At 35.3% G+C, this 26799-nt stretch overlaps 1 protein-coding gene across 1 annotated transcript in view; it reads right to left on the bottom strand.

The window, feature by feature from the left end:
- The window catches only part of LOC112686069, a 49142-nt gene extending 23085 nt beyond the window's left edge, over nucleotides 1–26057 (bottom strand). The window contains exons 1-2 of the mRNA XM_025558187.1: nucleotides 25042–26057; nucleotides 18721–19598 (exon numbers count right to left, since the gene is read on the bottom strand). Of these exons, the coding sequence (XP_025413972.1) occupies nucleotides 18721–19515 (795 nt within the window). The 5' untranslated portion in view covers nucleotides 19516–19598; nucleotides 25042–26057. The remainder of the gene's footprint in view (nucleotides 1–18720; nucleotides 19599–25041) is intronic.
- Nucleotides 26058–26799: the final 742 nt, after the last annotated feature.

The following is a 26799-nucleotide window of genomic DNA, read 5'->3' as shown; positions in this document are numbered from 1 at the left end:
GTGTGTGTGTGTGTGTGTGTGTGTGTGTGTGTGTGTGTGTGTGTGTGCTCGTATGTACGTGTGCATGGGTGTGTGTGTGCATGTGTGTGTATGTGTGTGTGTGCGCGTGTGTGTGCGCGCGTGTGTGCCCGCGCGCATGTGTGTGTATGTATGTGTACGAGTGCGCAAGCGCGCGCGCGCGAACGGAGAGGAGTAAATCGATTAACGGCGTGTAGCGTCTGTAAGTCGCAAACCACACGTGACACCCCCGTCTGATGATACTCCCGTCGCTATAGTAACCCGACCGGAGGATTACAACCTACGTTCATCCAGCAGCAGCAGTAGGCGCTTACATTCGGCCCGGCACGATCGGCCGCCACCGCCTCGGCCGCGGTAATAAACGCGCTCCCGTTTTCTAACCCCACCGCAGCAATGTACGCGTCGCGCCGCGCTCGACCACCACCGCCGAACAGTGTTGGTCGGTACTACCCCGTGCCGTTGGTGACGGTGGTGATGTCGGCGGTGACGGTGACAGTGATGGTGCTGGTGACGACTGTAATTTTATTGGCGGCATCGGCGGTGGTTGACTGACTGACACCCTATCTAGACATCGCCGCTACTGGACGCGATGCGCATGAAAAACGTAACATTTCGTTTGGGCCATCGAGATTCTCTCCCTCTCTCTCTCTCTCTCTCTCTCTACGCGTCTCCGTCGTTACATGACTACGACGACGACGTGTGCGCGAAGAACAAAGTTTGTACAATCGACTTGTAAAAATAATAATAAACCAAACACCTCGTCGGACCGCCAGTGGTGGATGGATTCCCGCAGATTTCTCAACGCCCCCGATCGATTTCGCACAGGTACGATCGAGGCAGGGGATCCATGCATCGCAGTGACGTTTACGACATTGGTTGCACTCGGAATCCGGTACGATCGGAGAGCAGTGCACGACTGCGAGCGGGGAACAACTGCATACGGAAAAAAAACGCTGCACTCGAATAATCCGAACGATCGGGAAAGAGTGCTCGGTTGCGATATTAACATTTTTGTCACGTACGTTTGTTCCGACGTCGAACGACGTGTACGACGATAATCGCGTACTGGTCGAAGAGGGTTGATTTGAGGGGTTGTAGAGGAAATCAACGTCTCTCAAATATCGTCCGAAAATCGATGGGTAATGACGAGAAGACCACAAACACGATATTTTACGATCGCGTCGAAACGGGTTCGATTCGGACGACTTTGGCCTCGCGTGCACGCGTACGACGCGACAGCTACAATAACGTTTTCGGATCAGCTGTGAATTGTCGGTGACGCTCGGACCATGCGGGAAACGCGTGCACGAACGGTATTCTCATGGTTTTCACAGCGACTCGGACTCGATTCGTCGAAACACGTACGCCGCGAGAACCACGAATACCGCACGCGGTATAGTCGAGATCTGTCTCGATCCGTTTTTTTTTTTCTTTTGGTACACGTTAAATAAATCAAGGTGTATTTTTTCTACCGAGACACCGTAATAGTACGTAAAGATTTATGTTCGCAGCGTAAACGAATGGTTTTCTTGTCTTGACAATAAGCTCCCGGAGCTCGCGTCGGAGAATTATTGCGCGACAGACCACAATACATATACACGCGGTGACTATAAAGTTCCGATTCGTATCCGAAGGTTTACAACTCGCAATGATGATCTATGAATAATTATTATACACGACCACCGACAAATATACTAACATTATTATTAATAACTCTATATTAAATTATGTTCTTGAAAACAAATATTATATCGATCGATCGTGCATGATTTTTTTTTTATGGTGATTATTGATTCCACTGTACGAATTGGTCTTATTTTAAAATTCAAAAAATTAATGAAAACATTTCGAAAAACAAAAAAAATTCAAATCTAAACCTAAACCCTAACCTAACCTTCAAAGGTAAAAAAAATGGTCTAAATAATTATTCTCCTGTATAAGTGATCATAATATGATTACTAGGTTGCGGAAGTCAAAGGAGCCAAAAAAGGCAAAATATGCACGAAAAAATTATAAAATACGCATGAAAAAATGTTAAATATGCAAAAAATAGTATTTATTTATTAAAAGTTATTTAGTAAATTCTGAAAACATATATTTAAAAAAATTGTATTTTTGAAAACAAAAATATGGCGCATAACCGGTTGGTATTTGAGATTTTATTGAACTGAAAAAATAGTTAAGCAAATACATTACATTATTTCATATATGTTGTATAATACCTGTTAAGTTGTTGCATTGAGCTACCAATATTTTCGTTAAATTCTTTGCTGACAAATCAAAAATAAAAATAAATAACCACTAAAAATAATATTGAGTTTTATCATATGCACATTTTCTGCGTTATTATCGTTGTGTTATTTTTTACAATAAATTGGTTTAGAATGAAAAAAATTTAATTTTTTAGAAAATATTAAATATGCATACCAATATGCGAAACACTTTTAATTTTTAATTTTTAAATTCAACATTGTATAGCTCGGATTACTAGCTTGGTCTGCTACAATAAATCGAGAGCAAACAATATACAACTCCTATAACTTGCAAACCCTAATGATCACTATAGTAATATAATAATATGATCGTAATGATATTATTATAACATAATTATAATTTTTGGTTATTAATGTGTATTATCATATTATAAGCTGTTCATTAATTTTTTTATTTTTATACTAAATAACTCTTATAACATGCACGAAGAACATTTGGTTTATGAAGATAAGACAAATCATTTTCTATATTAAAGACCTTATTTTACTATCGTGTTTTTCTCTCCAAAAAAATCCTAATAAATTAATACCATATGTATACATTGAGAAAACACAGTTATGTTACTAAAAAGATAATAGTATATAATGTAACAAGTATATGCGATGTTGAAATTTAATTTGTGGGAATAAGTTTTTTATGCGTATCTCTCACAGTCGATCGGATAACAATAATTGTACAATTATTGTAAATCTATTTACTGGTTTGTAGTATAAAATCATAAGAGTATGCATACGTACTTGCTCACAATAATATTGTTTGATGAACACAATTTAAAGGACAAATAATGAATAATTACCGAATTTTTAAAAATAAATCTTAGTAACAATTTTTATAAAAATGCCAATATTTAAATTAATATAAATCTATTACATTACTCTGTGACGATCACTATTTAAATCTGTATTATTTATTAATTTTTTATTTTTAATTATATAATATATTATATAAAGTATTTATAACTTATAGAAATGCACATTTATTAAGTTTAAAAAGTATAACGCATACTAGTTTATAAAAACTTAAAAAATAGTTCAAGAACTTGCTACCTGGGACTGGAACTGTACCTAATAGAACCGGTTTTGAAACTGGAACCCTTTAAATATTGGGAACTGGAACCTCAACAAAACCCTAATTTAAATTAATTTTAAAAATGAAACCTCACCGGAACCTTTATTTGTATTTATTTAAAAATTAGAATCTCACCGGAGCTGATAATTTTTTGTAAATGTTTTTTACAGTTAATTTAAGCATTGTTACAAAAACGTAGATCTATTAATATTATTATCGGGATTAATAATATTCAAAAATAATCATGCAAGTATGTACTTACACAAGTTCTCTACACTCTCGCCGAGGTGCCACGATGCAGCACGAGCACGAGTGTAGTCGGTTCACTCGTGTCGCCTCGCCTCACCTCGTGCGCGCTTCGTTTGATGTCGGTATTTTGGTTGCGAGTCAAAAGAACTCGAGACGCGAGGCGTCTAATTTTACTCTCGTCTGAGCTTGCGAGTCCTCAGTTAACGAAATAAAAAGAAATTAAAACGTTTTGTGCAAAAAAATGGCTGATTGGACGAACGAAATTTTGATTAAATTTGTGGAGTTATACCAATCGGAAGATGTTTTATGGAATCCAAAGCATCGTAAGATAAAGCAAAAATGAATGAAAATGACGCATGGTGCAGAATTAGCAAGATTTTGAATATACCCATGGAAGATTTTAAAAACAAAAAAAATTCAATTATGGCTACATTTCGGGGACATTTGAGAAGGAAAAAAGCTATTATAGGGTTTTTTTTTTTTGAATGGCCTAATGTAGAAAATTATAATAACTGTATGCACTTAATTAGTGATGTGCCACTAGGAATATTCCCCATGGAATATTTCCGGGAACAGGGAATATTCATGGAATATTCCCCAGCATCTCAAGAAATTTCTTAAAAAAATTAAAAATTATAAAAAAATTGAGTGGGAATAGAATATGACAGTCTATACTACTGTACGTCTGTACTCTGTACTAGAGTAACAATATTCATTAGTGTATTTTGTTCACATCAATTGGCTGAACTGCTTTGTTGACCAACATACTGTTGATTATTGATGAGCAATATAGTAGATTATAATTGATTATAGAATTATCGTTATTTTATTTTAGAATTTTCTATTTACATAGTCATTAGTTTTATGCATTTAATTTCTGTTACTATAGTACCTAGCAAGTTAAATTTTTAGTTTCACACTTCACAAACTTCTTAACATTATAATTATTTTTTTATTTTTATTTTATTGCCATTGTTAAATAAAACATTACAGCTATAAGGTTATACATTATAAGATAAAAGATACATTATTTTATTTACATGTAGTTTAAATTGGAAAGCCAGCACTGATAATAAAATTAGAGGTTGAGTTTATCAAAATGGGGGACCGGGTGTTCAAAAGGAGTTTGGTATTAGGTCTGGGGTAACCGTGTGCAGCAGTGAGAGAGAAGATAAGTCTACTAGAATGAAGGGAAAGGTAGTGGAACATTATAATTATAAAAATATTAATTGAGGATACTGTTTTACTTTTATTTTAAAGTTATTTAAGCAAAGAGACTGAAGTCTAGTTATATTTTTATTTTATTCATTACATGTATAAGTAAAAAGTTATTTAGTAGTTATGTTTATTTTTAAAATCTATTTAAAAACAAAGTAGTAGTTTGGATACTTTATTAATTGTTTTCTTTTTTTTTTTTTTATCATAAGTTCATAATATTATTATTATAAAAGTACTAATTAAGATTTAAGAGTACTGCATGTTTTTATTTTTATTAATAAAGATACTGAAGTACTTATAGTTATATATAAATATATATTCTTCATTACATGTATAAGTAAAAGCTCCAGTATTTAATTATGTTTATTTTTATTTTTTAAGATATAAAAATAAAAGTTTGATGATTTATTTTGTGATCAATGTACAGATTTTAAATAAAAAAATGAAATTACAGTTACTTAATGACTTTTTTTAAAATAATAAAATCTAAACTGTAATAATATCAGTAAAAGCTGAATTGGGATCATTTACAGCCATAAGTTTAATTTAAAAGTGAAACCTATGATTAATATTTAAAAACTAATTATATTCCCGGGAATTTCACCGGGTAAATTCCCAAAAATATATTCCCTGGAATTTTCCCATCACTACACTTAATGCAGCCGCAGTTGTTATTTCAACCATGTTCATTTTATACAACCGCTAAAAACAACTAAGTGAGTCACGAGACTACACGAGAGTGTTGAGTGTGTATTTGTGCGCTGCTTCACCTCGCGTTAATTCGATAAGAGTCTCGATGAGGCAACCTCTTGAAAGTGTGGAGCTAACAACTGAGTTTAGACGTGTCATTAAACTATTAGAGTATACAATAATTCTATATAACTACTGATAATAATGTTATACTGTAATAAGAATTGCAATAAAATTAGTCATTATTTACTGCATAGTAATATATATGGGTCTTCTAGTTCCCATAATAACAAGAAATTCTAAAATTATGCTTATAAATAACTTTTTTGTAGGCATATTTTGTGACAATCATTATCTGATGTACCTACAGCACGCCTGAGCGGTAAACACTAAACACATTTTATTGTTATTCGTTATGATGTTTAATTCATGATTAGTTAGATATCATAAAATATTTACATGTCTTTTTATAAGTACCAATATTAAAATAATTTATCAATGTATTACATAAAATCTTTACATTTCAAAAGTTTTCTTATCTTAAATATTATTATTTTTAATATATTTATTTTATGGGTAAATCATCAATATCATAAATATCATAATATCATAATCATCAATAGATTAAAATCCTATGAAAGTAGAACATACCTTTCAATGTACTATCTACTGAAACTATCGACCGCAAATCTCTAACCTTAAAAATATATAGAAGTGTATATTTAAAATTTTAAATAATGAATAATGATGTAACAAGTAGTAATTCACAAATCAATGTTTAAACTATAAAAAAACATGAAACGATATTTGAAACAAGGTAGTCATGACGGTGATTAGTATACTTTTACTTAATTAGTCCTAAGTTCACTTAAGTGATGGTAGGATATCTGGTTGAAAATTATTATTAACCGAAATAATTGACGCTAATCAACACTAGCTATATTTTTAAAAGAATCGAAACAGAAATAAATTTTTCTCACATTAGTAAAATACAAAACTTGAAACTAATTTTTCATTTTTTAAGAACCGAAAAAAAACCGAAACTTATATTTTTGTTATTTTAATAACCGAAACCAAAATTTTAGTTTTTTTTTTTTTTTTAACCGATGAGAAACCGAAACCCAAATTTTAGTTATTTTAGAATCTTCATCAAAACCGGAACCGATTTTTTTTTTTTATTCTAGAAACCGAACCGGAACTGGAACCGTACAATTCATTAAGGTCTCTACTTGATATAAACTTGATAAATCTAAAATATATTATAATCCAACAGTCGAGTTAAAATATTGTATTTTAATTTATAGTATAAAGTAATCAGTACTTTACTGAGTTGTAAAAGGGTTACTGTCAGTTGTTTTATTTTACTACTCATATATTTAGACCACAGAATAAAATACTATGAAATATGGCAGCTCTACAAATAAATTTTATTTAGATAATAAAATACAGCATGTTCAAATGAATGACTTTTAATTGCAATAAACTATTTCAGTGTAGACATTTTGAATGTATCACGGTAGGTCTTACATTATTTATTACAAAACTTAAAACAACCCTTAACATTAATTCATCGCATTTCCTATTTCACTCAACGCATAATATATTGGTTACGTTTTCTTGTTGACCGTAAGGAAATTAAAAAAAAAAAGAAAAAAAATATGAATCTAACCATGTTATGTAACATGATTACATATTGCGTACTCAAATAAATTAAACAGAATATAATAGTATTGAGCCCCCATAAAACATTTTTATGGAAAATGATGATAAAAACCTAGAAATATAACATTTCTATTACCTATAAAACGTAATCTTTAAACCATTATATCACAATTATATTCACTTTCAAATTATATTTGTTGTCATACCTTAAGTCAGAACAAAGTAAAACCAAGTTTATATCTGAATTATAAATAAATGTTATATTATTTCATTTATTTTTTTTTCTTACAAACTTAACGAATATATTTGTTTTTATAATTATAATTTTTTAAGTATTAACCTGTGAAATAGAAGAATTCCAATCAATAGGTATGTTTTCATGGCTGCTCTAATGTATATAATCGTGAACAATATGTGCGTGTAAATATTGTTCAATAGACAATAGACAACCTTACCTGTCATAAACGCATTCATTTATTTTGCTTTAAAATTCGATTTTATTTTATAACGAAAAATATTAACAAACTATTAAAAAGTTTATTTTCAGTAATAAAATATTTGACTTTTCCATTAAAAATCAAGCGATAATTATTCATATCAGGTCATAAAAGCAAATACATGTTATTTTTGTAATATCTGTTGGAGATTTTTAGTAATAAAATAATGTGATACTGATATAAGTGTACGTTCATAATGTATCTAAATTCATTTGTGATTTAATAAGGTATGAGTTGTTTTAATAACATCAAAATATTATTTTCATAACAGGTAAAAATTAACTACATAAAAATAAACATAACTAAAAATTAATTAAATTATAATAAATTATGATTTTTTTTTTATCAGCTAAAATTTAACTATATTATTATTTTCAACTAAAAATATAACTGTAGTTAAAAATTGAATTTTTTTTTTTTTTGAATTTTCGTTAAAATGACACTTAGTTTATAATAGTTAAATAATAGAAAGACGAGGGACAATTTTCAATTTTAAAGTATTCTAATAATTAAGCTTTCCACTTAATTTTTTTTCAAAATATTTTTTTTACATTAAAAAATTGTTTTATGATTCTTATAGTTGCATTAAAACAAAATGACTGTCAGGCACTTAGCGATTATGTATTTATAAGAAGTAATTTTTAAGAAAGTTTTAGTGATAAAGAGTTTAATGATATTTTACTCTTGGCGTAAGAACTGTTATTAAAAAATGAATACAGTACTTTTTAAACATTTGTTTTGAAAATTAAACTATAAAATATTAGGTATATGGTTATCTGTTATTAATGAAAATTATAATGTACACATTTTAAGTCCACAAACTAAACTTTTTAATAATGTATGCAATTGTAGGATGTTAGCGTAATACCAATAACAAATACACAATTGTTTTATTTTTTTTAATATTATATGAAAATATATTTTATAAAACCAAAGAAAATATCATTAAATAAATACTCTACTATTTAAACAATAACCCGGTCCAATTCTAAGGCTCTAGGGTTATGATATTTTGAGACAAAGTAAATACAAAAAAAAAAAAAAAAAATAATTTAATACTATATTATTTTTCCATAAAACTCATACCTATTTTTTTTCGATCTTTATCGTTTATACGTTTATTTTTTTTTTTAAACCACGTGTAAAATATATAATTAATTTTCAATCAATAAAAATGAACACATGAGATTTTAGAAAACAGCATTTTTCTCAAAAAAAAAAATAAAATATATTTCTTTTAAACACTATTGGTTTTTTTTATAAATAAATATTATATAACATACATTAAATCACAAATATGTATAAATCACTGATTTCGGATTAAATACTATCAATACGAAACTATGTTATCGAAATCTATAATCTTCAGTATTGAAAGTTCAAACTTTTATAAAATTATATAAACATCGCATATTGAGAGAATAAAAACAAAAAATCGTCCTTTTCATTATTAATCACGGAAGCGCAGGAGAATTTACATATATATATTTATATATATTCTAATGGATTTTTTAACCATTTGCTACAAGAAGGGCTGGTGCACTGCGTGACTGTGTTTTGTTTGAACGACCAGCATCAGTGAGAGGAGAGAGAGGAAGAATTATAGAGAGACAATTTTAGTATACATGACAGACCGATGGCTGCGCACGGTGACCTAGATTTTTCCCCAGTGTTTTGCACATCACATTTTCCCGGGTCAACCATGTAGTATTATGCTCTTATCGCATATATGTAACTTTCCCTCGGCCTATACAAGGAAATACAGACTCACACACGCACTATTCATATTGTACACCCACACAAATTTATTATTATAAGCATTTTATTTTTTATTTTTCGTAATACTTGTGTGTATGTGTGTGTGTGTGTATGTGATACGTGTTTGTAATGGTAATGGTAATAATATTATTACTGAGAAAAAAAATCTATGAAATAACGAGAAACCAACAACCCACGTAAGTGTATAACGGGTATATTATATGCAGTAGCACCGACGGCGGTCAAAAATCTAATATAGTTATAATACAGATATTACTCATATACTCTGATAGTTTTTTCTTTTTCGCTTGTTGTTTTAGGTAATAGTGAACTATAGTAGCAAGTTTTCAATGTTTTCCCTTCCTGCTGATATTGTCTTTTATTATTTTCATCGAGTTCATATACAACCACACACACACACACACACACTCCAATATAATATAATTAAGCTAAGTGTACCCGTGATTCAATACCACTGTACACTACAGTATGTTGTACTTCCATTCCACATATCCTTTTAAGGCATGACACACATACACGTCTTACGCCACTGCGATGACGTCTCCATCAATCAGCTAGTAACGGTAGAGAAGGGTTATGAGCGAAAGTGGAGTATATATTGCTCCCGATTGGCAGAGGTGTGGCAGACCTACGTTTTCGTTGGGTGCTAGTCATTCTACGGAAGTTTTGACTTAATAACGCACATAATTCGCCGACTCGACACCTTCATTTCCGACCAATATTCTCCTACAATATAACTCGCAACTAATGGTATGTGGGGGTGTCAAAAAGTCTCCATTAGGATTAAAAATATGACGAAACAACTCCCGATAACGGCACTAACGAGTGGAGGAGAAGTTATATTGCAGTAACACGTAAGAGGGACAAAGATGGAGAGAGAGAAATAAGGAGAGGTTGTATATGCGTCAAAACGATAGTTTTTTCTTTAATATTTCCTATCTTTCAACCACTATCCGCCCTAAAAAAAAAAAGAAAAAAAAATGATTAACGACATTTTTGTCTTAACGCAACCCAAATTTAAATTGATAAAAGTCAAATTTTGTTTTCAAATAATACAAGTACTAGATTAAAAAAATTAAAAAAAAAAATTATAAATGGTGATTAATTATATATTATTTAAAAACTATTCAACAATGAAAATTTTTAATATTTTAATTTTTGGCTACTCATAAAATATAATGTAAACTGATAAATATATCATCTATATATATAAAAATCTCGTGTCACAGTATTTGTGACCATACTCCTCCGAAACGGCTTGACCAATTTTAATGAAATTTCGTATATACATTTGGTAGGTCTGCAAATAGGTTTTTATCTATTTTTAAACTCCTAAGTGCTATTGGTTAATACATCGTAGTTTAATTTTATAATTTTTGACCCAGTCGATAACTGCACAATTGAAAATTAATTATTAAATGATACTATTAAAAAACTATTAAAAACGATTAAAAAAATATTAATTTTATTTTTGAGATTAAATGACGGATATTGCTTAAATATTAAACAACAAGATCCCGTTACAGGTACTAGAACAATTATGAATATTAGTTTGAAGGATTATTATGCATATCAGTTGATGATTAGATGCGATCAGGACAACGTTATTCTACGATGTCTTAAATTTTGTGAATAATTCATGGTCGACATATATGTAAAGATAAAGAACGAATGATATTTGCGATTCAAACAAAAAAAGCTGCGTGAGGAAGATTTTCAAAACAATTTTTAGACATCGGTAATGGGAAAGTTACTACATATGAAACGGGATGCATACAATTACCGATCGATTTCTGCACAATCATTGATTCGCAAGATGCTCTCGTTGACCAGATATTTCCCAATGTACACAGAAAAAACACAAATCATAAATGGCTGGCAAAAAGAGCAATTTTAGCAGCAAAAAATGTGGACGTCAACGAATTGAATCTCAAGATACAACATTTGTTACCAGGAGACTTAGTGTCATACAAATCTATTGATACAATTTGTGATGCTACTGAAGCTGTAAATTATACAACAGAGTTTTTAAACTCATTGGATTTACCAGGCGTACAACCGCATAATTTACAATTAAAGGTTGGATTCCCTGTTATTTTGCTTCGTAATTTGAACCCACCACGATTGTGCAATGTTCACACGAACAATTATACGTGGCATGCTCTCGAACCATCCAGTTTGTTTGTGTTGGTAAAAGATAGGATAACAAAAAATAAATATTGTACACTCGGTTGCATTAAGGGATTGATATTTTTTTTTAATAATATTGTTATAATTATCGATATATATTTTTAGGGATCGATTTTAATAAAAAATGTATTTAAAAAATTTATTAAAAAAATAAGTGTTTGATGTTTTTTCATTTTTATATTTCTTCACCGTTCACAGCACTCCATACATCTTCTACTTATATAATATATCCTTACACACTTATATTAAATTAGTTATTTTTTTCTATCAAAATATTCTCTAGAAATCATTTATATGACAAAACAACGTTTGTCGGGTCAGCTAGTATATATATATAATAATTAAATTATTATCAACGCGATATTATACAAGTACAAGACATTATTGCTTACATTTAGTATTACGCTCAACTATATCAAAAAAAGGAAAGAATCACTCAACTCAAATTCTATTATTGTGTCAGATCACTGCAATACGGAACATTTTTCTACTTTTGTACATTGAAACCAATAATGAATAAACACGATAGAATTATTTCAAATCCTTGTTATTAAAAATGAATATAAAATGTAAATATTCAAAATGAAATCAATATTAAAATGGAAATGTATGTCAATGAAGTAGTTTTAAACCTTTTGTAACAAAAACATAAATTAGAAAACTTTACTACTTTCTATTCTTGATTAATTACAAAAAGTGAAATAATGTAATACTTTCCATATAAATCTTCAAAATAGTCAAAATAACTGAATTTAGTAAACTTGAAATTAAATTTAGTTGATAACAGATCTTCTTCAATTTACATGGCGACTGCATAAAATATTTGAGATTGAATTACGAAATTGATATAATATTGTGTAACTTGCTGAAAGTTGATTAATCGAATAAAGCAAAATTAATACATGAATACGGCGCCTATGTGTGTGTCTGTTATAAGAAAAATAACGAATAAAATCATTTTCACGATAAATCACTATTGGAAACTAAGATAATATAAATTAAAGTTAGGGAAATTTTAACGAGAATATACAATAAAAGAAAATTAGGTTAAGTACCCGTGGAAGAAAGAAATTGCGTTATATAGACGCATTGTCGATTTCAATCAGTTTTTAGTTGGTTTGAAAAAAACTTCTTGAAAGAAAACTCAATTTAAAAATACCTTTTCTTAAGTAAAATTACTTTTTTCATTACTTACACAACGCATCACAGGTTGATGTATGTCATACACCTAATCGAAATTCACGAATAATATTCAACCCTCAAAGATCGGATAGCTTCGTATTTGAATACAATCATTCAGTATTTGATTAGTATACTACAATACCGTTTTCCACGAAATTTCAAACACAAAATGTAGTAATTAAAAGTTTTTATTTAATTAGTAACGCGTATGATAATACGTTCTAGATTTTGTGTTATAAGCAATAAAATACGATGTTATGATGTTTTTTATTTCGTTCATTATAATTTTTAAAAGTTTTTGACTTTTTCAATTTATACTTATTTATAATATTAATATGAGTAATATGTAATGTAAAAATATTTTACCTTCACAATAGTTTTTGAAAAATGGTTCTTCTGAAATGATTTATGTTTATTAATATTTTGAAAAAAACAATAAAATTGATATTATAAATGTTTAATTCAATCGATATAATTTAAATTACATTCAACAATAATTACTGCACTATACATAGTTGCGATACACAGGTTAACTTTGTTGTCTTCGGATTTGTCAAGATATTGTGTTCAATGTGAAATATGGCATCGCTGCATTTACCGATTACTGTAATATCGACGAAAAAAAATGTAAATAATTATCCGGTTTAATTCCGTTGGGATCTTACGAACAATAATTTATCGTCATTGTATTATTTCGAAAACTGTATGCGCTCACAATCGTAATATTGTACTCTATTAAACGTATTATAATGATGCGTATACGCATTATAAATTAATAATTTATTTCGTATTACATACGTACATTCGCATTGATATAAAAATAATTCAAGTGCTGCCAGAGGTAAGTAACGATTTCTGTGGTGTTAAATTGCCTATACAATGCGCCGGCTCATCGGCCACGCGTAACGTTTGAAACCTTCGTGTATTGATATTAATAATAATAACGAAGTTAGCACAGGACTAAATCATTGACACTACAGATTACGCATACATAACATTCCACACCGTACAGTTCGCTAAAATGTGAGTTTTCGTTTTTTATCCAATGCACGTAGGTATAGAACATTATGAAATTGACCTTGTAATTTCGTATGATTTGCGACACAATTACGTTACATTTTAAGTTCATACATTAATTTTGGAATATTATCCAGATACGTCATCATGTTGTTGAAATCAGTTGTTCCTACGTAAACATGTCCACTGTGGTGGATTCAGGATCAAATTTTCAGCATTTGGGGGAATATATGCCAAGTAATGTTAATTTCGGGAAGTCATTTCCTTATTCATAGTAATAATACTTATGCAATTTTAACTTTGGAACATCACAAATCACCCGAGTACCGTCGAAAATCAAATACTTTATTCATAGATATTTTATCATCTAAACCAGTGGTGACCAAACTTTTTTTACCTCGGGCCATAAAAAAATGTATTTTTCAATTTTTTTTTACGTAAATGTAAAATATTACAGTTATGGAAATAAGTGTTGTAATATAGAATACTTTCGTGAGCCAGATATTAAATGATGGTGCGCCGGAGTTAGTCCATGGACCGTAGTTTGGCCACCACTGATCTAAACTTTCACATTTTACCATATTTTAGATCCATCTTTATTATAGTAAATCACATGTTAACTACTCTAATGTTTTTTATGGATAGTGTATTTTTTCAATTCGTAAGAAAACTGCATTTTACTACTAAAACCTTACGTGAACTATTTGAAGTCATGTTTTAAAATGATTAAAGTGTTTAGAATTATTTTCTATGTTATAAATTTTTTTCTTACAATAAATTCTCTGAAATGTTAGAAACACAACTATGGAAAAATGTATGTAATAATAATTAATAAAACTACAGTCGTGAATTTATACTCGAAAAGAATAATACTGCATATATATATAATTAAAAGCAATATAATGTATTATTTTACATAAACGGAGTACAAGTCGCCGGTTTTCCATCAGACGGTTTTTATAAAATCGTATTATTTCTCCGCTAAAAATCGATAGAAACGCATTAACGCCATTTACTGGGGCGTGACGTATATTAATTATGCATAGCCATTAAGAATGATATTTTTCCCTAATTCCTTTCATTGTCAGTGGAACATGTTTATTTATTTAACGGCAAAGTGGCTGGAGCAAGTATTCTGTTTATGATTTGTTCAGTCTGTAGCTTCGACTCTACAACGATTCATAGGCTATCTTCGGGGCTCAACTAAAACGCCAGTCATACAGTAAAAATGGTCATCGAAACATTACGATCGTATAAATGACGAAACAAAACATGCACATAGCAGAACCCATAGCATTAATCCGAATCGTTAATAGAAAATACGAGCGAAAACTCGCAAATTATAATCGAGTTCATATATTTTGGACGTGTCGGTATAGTTGATTTCATAATCACGAGCAAGTGTAATATTATAATGATGTGCATACATAACATCATTGTACGAATGGGTAGTTCCAATACCATATTAATTTACAATGTTATTACTTCGTTCACTTTCAATCATATTTTTCTGCGCTATTAAAACGTTAAAAATGCATTAATTTCGACAACGGTGCTGTATGCATTAACTATTTTACATAATTACTGCATTAAAATAACAATCCAATTTTCAAATCCATAGTTTTTATATTCATATAAATTAGCTGTAATGAAATTAAATAGTAATATGAGAGAGATTCGATTTATTTGACGAATTTTTATATTTTTTTTTCATCAAGTAATCGATGAAATAGTGATAGATCAAAGTAGTAAGTAGATAGTTAAATAGTTCTTAGTGCGAGTCATTTTTACTTAACATGTACATTAAATGATTATCGAAATGTCAGCGAGATTGGTTTGAGTGTAATTCATTGTTTTTAACTATCATATTTTTCAGTTAAATTAATAATATTTCTAATTTTCGTGTAGATAATTTGTTTTGTTTTTTTATACCTAATCTTTATCATCGCTATTATTTATGTAAATATTATTATTACTATTCAGTCTGATAAAACATATGATGTTATCATCGTAATAACAAACCATGGAGGAATTGAAAGAATTTTCATTATTATTTTAAGTTCTATTTTTTTCCACCCTTTTTAATTAATCGGATAAATAAAATAAAATATATTACGAAATAATGAATACATAAAAAATATTGAAATGTTTACCAGCAACCTGTGTATATTTCTTCGGAAGGCTGGCCCAGAAATTTATTGCGTTTATTTTGTTAACACCATGTAACCTCGAAGGGTCAATAAATAGTTTTTCGTTTAATATTGGTCCCACACAACCAATCCGAATCAATTACATGATTTCGTTACACTATTAGTAGCCCCACATCTTGTCAACCATTCCGAATACGATTCCATATACTTTAAGCTTTGTGTCTATGTGTATAGGTGTTTATGTGATTTCCCCCTGTCACCACCAAATACTAAACGTCAATTTTATGGTAGTAAAAATACTAGATGGGGAGATATTTTCACGATGTTTTATTTTTTCATTTTTTATGTCCATGGGTCGTAAACTGACGAAATATGTAATACAAAATCGATTGGGAAAACTGGTCTAAAAAAAATAATAATAATACTTTACCATTAATACCTTTAATCCGTGTAATATTTCAGCGTGAAAATAGTTGACGATAATTTACAAAACAAAAAAAAAACCTTTGAAATATTTGTGCATTTTATATACCAATTTGTTAAATATTAAATAGTAAATTTTTGAATTTGCAAGCGGAAAAAGTTACTCAAGACCAAAGCAAACAAAACTTATACGAATTTATACATTTCAAACGTGATTTTCAAAAATACGTTAAATGAATAACAAGAAAACGAATTTTTCACACGTATAATATTGAAATGGTTTTTGTTAAAATAAGATTGTAATAATTTACAAACTACGTAACGAGTGTGCCGGCATTGACTGAAACTAATTGAGTGAAAACCAATAACGTTACTTTTTCATTTAGGTCATTAATAAAACATGAAAGAGTTATATCAACTAAAAAGTTCTTATCAGCATCTCTGTATTCCTTCATTCTGGCTTTGTATCCAGAAAACTTTTTAGCTTTTTGTAACATTATACTCACTGCACAGTGGAAAGGAAATTTTCTTTTTCTTTTTAAATACCCACTAAAGTTATTTAAAAAGTCCAAACACATCATTATGACTAAATACCTACAAGACCTCGCCAAAGCATAATAATAAACCTCTTATATTATTATAACGCTAACTAAATAAAGTTGATTTTACGGTATACATATGGCAGTTTTAATTCTATCGTTCCGAACAGTTAACATTCGATTAAAAATAACTTTTGCATACGTATTTACGTGTGAATATTTTTCTAGCGTACTCGTTCGCTTACATTTTATCAATCAAACCGTTATTCTTTTTTTATTTATAACTGTACGTGTACAAGTAACCTTATTATTATTCGGCGGATAAAATGGTATAGCCGTGCAGTATAATAAATGTCCGTTGTATCCTCCCGTATGCGTCTATTATTTTTTATTATTTTTTTATTCAAACTTACTACTCCGGTGGCGGCCCATCGACACGTCCATTTATAATGTTCGCGCCTAAGTGAGAGTGGCCGACCTACATCCTCTAATACATTATCATACACTGTCGTGTTATAAAAAAAAAAAAAAAATGTAAAAAATGAAAAAAAAAACGGAAAAACCGACATAAATCACAAGAGATCCTTCCCCCCTCACGGGATACGATAAACGTGCGAAACGCAACGACACCCCGGTGCAGCCGGAGAGGGTTTCGCACACGCTTCGGTGTGCTCAGAAGATTTCTTACGTCTCTTTCGACACTTTCGATCCACGTGCACAAGGACGTCACGGCCGTATCAATAACGGCTTTTGGTCGGGGCCAAGCGAATAATTTATATCGCCGTCGCGTTCCGTCGGCTCGGGCCTGTTGGCGTCGCGCCAACCGCCTAATCGATAGAGCGCACATCTTTTGCGTGCGAACGTTTCCCAGGGTACAAAGGTGCCGACCGTTGACGGGATACGTGCGGAGATTTCGACGGCGCCCGAAAATCTCGATCTGTGTGCATAGGGGTAGAAAACGGGAAAACATTGAACCGGCCGTGCGAGGGTGTATAATAATATAAATATGTCTACAGCGCACGACGGCGATAACGATAATAATAACGATAACAATAGCCTCGTGGTCTGGTGCGTGATATTCGGTTAATTTGACGTTTCGACGGTGCCCGTATTCGTGGTACGGCTACGATGTAATAATAATAATAATACCAACAACAACAACAACAACAACAATAACGTGCGAACGACGTTCGTAAGCAAGTAATACTCTCGTTTATTTTATTCGTTTCGTTACCGTTATCTCGTATCGGATTGATTAAATACGGCCCTGTGGACGTGTAAATATATTACGTCGGACGTGTTAAACGGCGAAAACTCTATGAACGAGCAACGCGTTTCACGGACTAGCACACGCGGTGTACACGCTGTGTGCTGTAGGCGTCCCACGAGGATTTAAATAATAAATGATAAAACGTTTATCGCAACTTTAAGTATGTATTTTAAAGGATCGTGGTATCATATGTATGCGCGCGTGTGCGTGAAGATAAACAGAGAAACATAAAATAAATAACGGATAAACGGTGAGGTGCCGGAAGGGGCTTTAAGGGTTCGAACCGCCAACGAAATGGTAGAAAAATGTATGTTTATATTTTTGTACCTTCACGGTCAGTGGTTTTCTGTTCGCGCGGAATGTAGACGTACGATGGGACCGAAACCGGTTGTTGTCCGTTAATCTTTTTAAGACCCCTTTCGAATGGATTGTTCGCGGAACCCGGTTTAGGGGAAACATCGGGGAGGAACGGTCTATAAGCTAAAAAAACTTACCTTGCACGATTCGCACGACTTGGCGGAGTACATCTGATTGCAATCGTACCTGGCCAGAACCTCGTCGAACTGGCACGACATGGCGGCCGCGACGTCGTCCAGGTCGAGCGCTTCGTTCACCCGGTCGTAGCACGACTGCCGGTCACCGTACGGCTGCTGCGCAACGGACTCGACGGTGTGGTGACAGCAATGTCGGAGCCGGTACCGGGACAGGCGGCCGGGCCGACTACGGTACGCGGTCGGGTCGTCCGGGCACATTTCCGGTATGAGCTCCCGACGGGCGTATTCAAGGCACTCATGATTACTATTATTATTATTATTATTTATTTTATTATTATTATTATTATTATAATTATTGTAATTATTATTATTACTATTAATATTATTATTATTATTTTTATTATTCTTATTATTATAATTATTATTATTATCGGAACGTCGGGTGCACGACGGGCACCGCGGCGGCGGCGGCGGCGGCGGGCCCGGGCCCTCGCTAATCTGTCCGGTGCACGCCGGCTTGCGCAGCGACACGCGCACCAGCTCGCACGGCGCGCGGCCCGCGGTCACGTTCCCGCCACCCGGTTCCGACATCGCCGTCGGCGGCGTGGCGGTCTTATGAGCAGCAGCAGCGGCAGCGGCGGCGGCGGCGGCCGTGGCCGTTGCGGTGGCCGTGACGACGGTGGCCGCCGCGGACGTTGACGAGGCGCCGGCTGCGGTCATGACCAGCGCTGCGAGCACCACCAGCCAGATGACGACGAGACGAACGAGACCGCCGCCGGTGCTGGCAGCGCGCATTGTACCGCCGGGACCGGCGCCACCACTCTATCACAACCGATCCGGCCGTTTCGCCGCGGAATCCGCATTTTTCCTCCTTGTACCTGCAACACACAAAACGTCATACGCCCCGGTTAGACATCTGGTCCGTACACACTCGGTCAACGCTCGGTCAACCGAACAAAAAATTACGCGCGTCACGCTACGCGTAGCGACTTCGTTCGCAATTCGTTCGGACCTCGTACGTAGGCCGAATAGGGTTTTCAGTACCTCTGAGTTCAAACGTAGCCCTCTTGGTTTTTTTTTTTCAGATCTATATAACCTATAGCGATTACAGTGAAATACCGATTTTATTTTTAGCAGTTTCAGCACCCCCAATATTTGGGCTCTGGTTGCGCCCATGACCTCGTAGGGTTTTCGAAAAACGTCTTCAAACGACGACGCGGCAGAGGTGTATTTTGCTGAACCGAACCGCTGCGCAAGTCTACACGCTTGCGATTACTCGCGCGAACGGATCTGTGCATGGACGTACGTGAACACGACGGACCGCGCTGACCAAATTCACGGGTTCGCACGACTGGACAAATAAAAACATTTTCCTACCGACCTAATATCGGATTGATAACGCCGATCTATTTGTTTATTTTCTTTTTTTTTTTTTATTATTATTTCCCATCCATAACGTGCCGAAACATTAAAACGAAATCGATTCGGACGAATCGAGTGAAAAACAGAAATACACGTGTTCACTAGGTCATTTTATACGTACGAAATGAGTCACGATTTACAAATTAACGAACGATTTTGTGAAAGAATAAAATCTAAATAAACGTACCAACACGGTAACACGTTTGGTGGCGCGAATCGCCGTTTGATGTTTATTATTATCACACAAAAGCTTGGTGCCTAAACCACCATATTGCAATTCCGCAATGATGATTATCATTCCAGTACACGAATGTTAAACGTGAAACGTCGAGAATATCATAAAAACAATTCTTCCCGCGCGTTTCCGGAAAACCCGAACAAAAAGGCCATTAGTAGCGATCACGTTTTGATCGTCGTACGAACCAGAAAAAAGAAAATCAATGGTACTTGAACGGTTCGGTTTCAGGACTGAAATAATCACACGATAAATGCCATAATACGTCACGCTCATCTTTCTATGGAATGTCAAGCGAATATCTCCAGATCACATGATACGGCGGCCTCTTTCTCTCTCTCTCTCTCTCTCTCTCTCTCTCCCTCTCTCTCTCTCTCTCTCTCTCACTCTCTCTCTCTCTCTCTCGTCCATGAATACATAATGCAAGGTTCAAATAAAATATGAAAAAGTTTCTTTGTCCCATCCTTACCGTCAAGTATCAAAGTTAAGAGTTAACACGCTTAGGACGAGTACACTTTATAACAAGGAAGGCGCCGTCGGCTCGTTAAAGGATTTGCATATTTCATAAGATAACGTGTGTACGGGTTTTCGTCTAGTGCCATAAAAAAAAAAGCGTATCGAAGCTTCATTTATAACCGTTTAAAACAATTTATTTTTAATGACGGTACGTTTTAGAGCGAGGAAATAAATCAATAATTTTTAATACTACAAACGGTTTTGAGGTATAACATACAATTTCTGAATGATGCAAAATTTAAGTTAAAAATTTATTTAAATAACGTCTATGATAATAACTATTGTTTTTATTTATTTTACCGTGAAAATTGTATGTAATTTATGTATAAATAATCATTTATATAATGATCTGAAGTTCTAGTGAACAATCAAAATTAGATCGATTGAATATTAGTAGTATTTTAAATACAAATCTAACTTAAATGGTAGAAAATATCATTTTTTCAGAATTTGTTGTACTCCAATAGGTTCGTAACACATTAAATGAATTATAATATTATCTGATTAGGTATCTAAACTAAAGCGTAAACACTCGTGTATAAATGAACATACAAGAATTAACATTCAATCCGGGCTAATATTTAATTTAGAATATTTCAATGTTTGATATATTAGTAAGCACTTTTTTTTTTTTATCCATAAATCAGGTATAGGCTAGGGTCATCTTTAGTGTTATCGCGAGTAAACATTTTGTTTTTTCAGTATAACTTATGAGGTACTTGACGAAAACGTTTCTAAAATCTTTGCCCGTTAACCGAAACCCTTATTCGAATTTAAAACAAAGGATCACTACATGACATGTTTAAACACCACCCGTTTAATACGCATTTGGTGACGTGCGCAAAACCCGAATCAGCCATCAGCTTATACCTTTCACAGTCTTTATCCCATTCAAGGATCAAAAAAAGAGTGGTCGACAAGTTCGGTCTCCGATTGCGATCTCGGATTGCTTTCGGATCTCTAAAAGCCATTTCTCGAATCATTTCAACGAAAAAATATTAAGGAATACTGCTCAAAAACATACCATTATATATGAATATAAATACTTATAGAAATGTAGATTGAATATTATAGATCTGAGAAATCGGAAAATAATTAAAATATTAACAATCATTTGATTTTTTTATTAATGAGAATACAAAACTAATAGGGAAACAAATAAATTATATGAAAAATAAATATACATTATTGTTGCACAAATACATTTTATACTGCATATTATGATAAACTTTTTAAATCGATTTTAAGAAATCCGATTTCATTGATGATGACATTTTTAAAACAAAAAAGTATCTTGAAACAGTCAGCAGTAGTCATAAATATGAAAAAGGCTTATCGTAGCTCTTTTGGAAGAGTAGCAATACTGTAAGATTTTTTTTTTCGATAAAAATACTAATTATGATCTTATGAATGTATCAACATTTTGCCTTTTACATTTGAATTTGAAAGAAAAAAAAAAACCTAATAAAAATTACTTTCAATCTTCAGTAAAATATCGTAATTATTTTATAATTTTTTTTTTTTTTTCATGATTGCCGATTTTAAAATTGATATGCATTTTATCTCAGTAAACAATCGTTTTAATAATTGTTTATGCTAGACGAAAGATATTTTATCGGAATCGATGAACTTTTCGTTTCATTCTGTCATACACATAAGTGTAGAACAATACATTTATTACAAAACTTAGAGATCACATGATAAAATCATTTCATTTTATTACGACGACTTTGCGCTATTGAGAAACGTGTCGCACTTTTATTCCTTTCCGTTGTACGTAGCTAATCTGTTGAAAACAACGACGCGTTCTGTAAACGTAATAAATTACAAAATTATAAGACTGTTAAATAAAATATAGTACATATTTTGTCGATCGTAAAAGTATAAAACGTGTAGTAATACGCGCGTGTTTGAGAGAAAAATTTATATCAGCGGGGGGAGGTATCGTATTGCGCAAACACAAATCCATTAGCTGGATAAAATTTGTACAACCCAATTAGCGAGGAAAGTGTATTTGACATAAAAAAAAAAAAAAAAAAAAAAAAATGAAAATGAAAATCCATACCCTTACGACACGGAACAATCGCGCGGTCGATTAATAGGAAACGCGCGGGGCGCATTCGGAAAACGTTTATCGGTGGTATACATGTATCCAAGTCTGCGACGAGCGTACATATTTGCAGTGCGTCTCAACGAAAATATTATAATCCGGTGGTTCTTAAACCACGCTACCTAGGACTCCGGGGACACATCTGAATTAAATCAAATCCAAACATTACGAGTTCAATACTGCAATATCTATACGGATCGATTTTAATCATGCGGACAAGCGCATTATTTTCTTCACTACTAAACCACAAATTTTGTAGCGCTGGTAAACGAGGGAAAAGTATACATATATATATATAAAATTTTCGATTAAATTCAACATTTCGAATTTATACGGAGCGTACAAATTTCGTACTCTATGGTGCAAAAGAAATCGATTGAACATCAAATAATTGATACGTCAACGTTTTCATAAGCTAAAAATTGTGGATTCCCGGATTTTGGAGCTTCGTAGATTTTAGCGACTTGAAAAGTTCAAAGACCGTCGGAATACGTAATCCACGAACGAAGTCCTCCGCCCCCGGCAACTAGGCACGCAGTAGGGTAAACACACGTGTGTGTGCACGACTCACACGCCGTTCTCGGTGTGCAGAGTATTATAACGTCGCGAACATCGCGTCACGGATTACCTCGTTCGGGTGGAAAGATTGTTAGGCGGTAGGAAGAAGAAGAAGAGCTGGCCGCGGTTACCGGGAAGGAATATTTTACGCTAAAAACAGCGTCCGGACAAGGACTATATTATCCCGAGGTACGGTGCGCACCAGTGAAAAATATACATTTATATTTATTTATTTATTTATTTATATAAACAGAGCGATCCGATGCACACACACGCGTTTCTCGGACACCTATTCGGAAAGGCGTTCGGAATCGATAATAACCCTATTAGACCGTACGCGCGTCTCGCCATCAACCCGCACTCGAACCCAGAGTTTTAACTCCACCACAAGTAGTGCGTGAATTCGACGAACGTAAGAGAATACCCCTGTGAATAATCGTAACCGAACAGTAGAACACGAGACCTTTAATAAATATATCACGTGATACTACATATCACAAATGCGATATAATTCTGCGACCGATCGGTCGCAGTCGATAATAGTCACGTCGTAGCAGTGAACCAACGAATATCATGTAATTCAGCAACGGGCGTTATTCCTTTGGCTCATGCCGACTTTAAGCCGACGATCGGGCGAGGCGGCGTGAATAACAAACAGCGAATGTTCGTCGAGTACGCAAGTCGTAACCGTAATCGAACAATTGTCTCTCACGTTATTGCACGACTACGACGACGCGATAATCGTACATAATTATTGTTGTTACCGCAGTCGTTATCACGTACGTCCGACGAGAGTGGAATGGGGATAGGCAGTAGTAGTGGTGGCGGTGGTTAGGGTCGATGATGATGCGGGGACGTTCGATTTCGGATTCGAAACGTCGGACACGGTGGCGGAGGCGGCAGCGGTGTTATCATAACCGCGTGACGGATTTCCACGGCCGTTTTATACATTATATTGATTTTGTCCTCGCGAAAGGAGACGGCTACGGTAACCCCACACCGCTATTATGCACACTGTTCGCTGCGACACGACGGCTGCGCGTGTACACTAATACACTAAGTGAACGCGGTGCAAAAAAAAAAAAAATAAAAAGGATAAAAAAAAGTTTTCCAACGGCGAAGGATTACGTAACGCGCTTTGTCGCCGGCGGCGGAAGTACCTGCACGCGTGCACGCGCGTACCGCGAGATACGCAGAAGTGTGCCGGTGACGCGGGTGGGACCGGTGGCGGGCGCCGGCACCTGGAAAGGGAAGGGGACACGCAGAAAGAAAAAGAAAAACCGTCCCCTACCCGATTCTAATATTGTATATTACGTAAACGAATGCGGACGGGGGAAAAACGCGCGGACTACGTGTCCGGGGGTAAACGACGCGGAAATAACCGCGTACGTTGTTATTATTATTGTTACCGTTGCGACGATTGTCGTTTGCGCGTACGTCGATCGGTACGCGGACGACGATAACGGGTCAGTAAACTTACTTGACGGATAATAAGCCGGTAGCGGTGTAGTGCAGCAGTAATGGTAGTGACGGTAAAAGAGCGCGACTGCAGCTGACTGCTGGGTAAACGATGATCCGACGAGTGCGGCGGCGATGATGCGTTGTAGCGTCGTGTCGACGCCAGAGATCATGTCGTGTCGCCGGGCTGGTGACCCGCACAATCGACCATAACAACAAGCGCGCGACGACGGCGGCGGTCCGCTGGCCGCACACGACGACGATGCCGGAACACGGTGCGGGCTACGCGGCGGCGGCCCATAATATCAGTGCAGACGGTGGCGTAACGCGGCCGACCGGCACAGAGTCGTCGTGGCCGCCACCGCCGCAGTAGCGTAATTAGAACAACACCAGTAGTAGAAGAAGTGACGTAGCGAAACGTTGGAGCGATGGTCGCGCGGACGGTTTTCGGCGGCGCGGCGAGCGGTGCCGGGTGCGGTTCCGGTGGCGGCGTACGATTCGTCGGCGGCGCGCGGGCTATCGATGGCTGCTGCGGCCACCGTGGACACGGCCATCGTCCGCGACGGCCACGCGGTCATGTGTCCGCGCGCGCGCCGGACGTGCCCTGGACCGGCGGCGGCGACGTCGTCGTGTGCACCGGAACCGAGGTGTGTTGTCCCGGGCGGGAACGCGACGAGACCGTACCCGATCGGACGTGCCGTGAAACGGCTACAACGTTTGTTTTGATTTTATTTTTTATTTCGTCCCGGAACGCGGACACGATTCACACGCGCGTCCCGCCGAATAAAACACAACTCGTTTACGCGCCGCGCGGACGGGAGAGACAGAGACAGACAGAGAGACGGAGACAGAGACACCCACGAGAACACGCGCGGACGCACACGATTGCACTTGCACGCACACATGCACACGCACGTACGGTACGACACGCGGCGGCGACGACGACGACGACGACGACGACGACGACGGCGACGACGACAAACACGCAGAACCGGGGGGGCGCGACCGTCTGCGAGACTGCTGTAACTGCCCTACCGGGGTCCGGGGTATACACCTTGTGGCGGCGGCGCGAGAGGGCGCCGGCGGTGGCCATCTTTCGCCGCCGCCGCCGCCGCCGCCGCCGCCGCCCGATCGATAGGACGCGCGCGCGAAGCCCCACCGCACAGTTTTCCTGTAAGCACCCGCACACACACACCTACGCGCACCCACTCATTCTCGCTATAAATCTTCCTCGCTCTCACCGTCTCTCTCTCTCACTCACTCTCTCTCTCTCTCTCTCTCTCTTTCTCACTCACTGTCTCTCTGTCTAGCGCGCAAACGCTCCGGCCGTAGTTTTTATTTATACCGCGCTCCGCTGTACTGCAGCGCGGTGACACGGCGTAGCGGCAAGTGTTCCCGCGGGGAAAAAGAGAAGGTGCACGAACACACACACGCAGCACGCAGGGACCACCGCACAGTATTTTATCGGCCGACAGTGAAAAAGGATAGGGACCGCGAGAATGGGGGTACGCTCGGACGGAGACGGAACAAACGATCGAGAGGGAGGGTAAAAAAAAACCTCTAATAGATAATGTGTTCACTTTCTATCCGCCCTGCTGTTTCTATCGCTACTACTTCTACTACTTCTGCTCTCGTATGTCTACCCCTGCACGCCAAGAGACCACTTGACCAATCTCCCGTCCATCTCTCTCGTATACGTATGTATGTGTGTGTGTGTGTGTGTGTATGATCGTTGCTGATTACAACAACGATGTAACCCGCACGCACACCAGACACACCA

This window comes from Sipha flava, unplaced genomic scaffold (assembly GCF_003268045.1).
Source record: "Sipha flava isolate LNK unplaced genomic scaffold, YSA_version1 2_pilon_pilon, whole genome shotgun sequence".
In the NCBI taxonomy this organism is placed as follows: Eukaryota; Metazoa; Arthropoda; class Insecta; order Hemiptera; family Aphididae; genus Sipha; species Sipha flava.
Note: the sequence above shows the minus strand (reverse complement) of the source record. Positions and strands in the feature narration are given on the sequence as shown.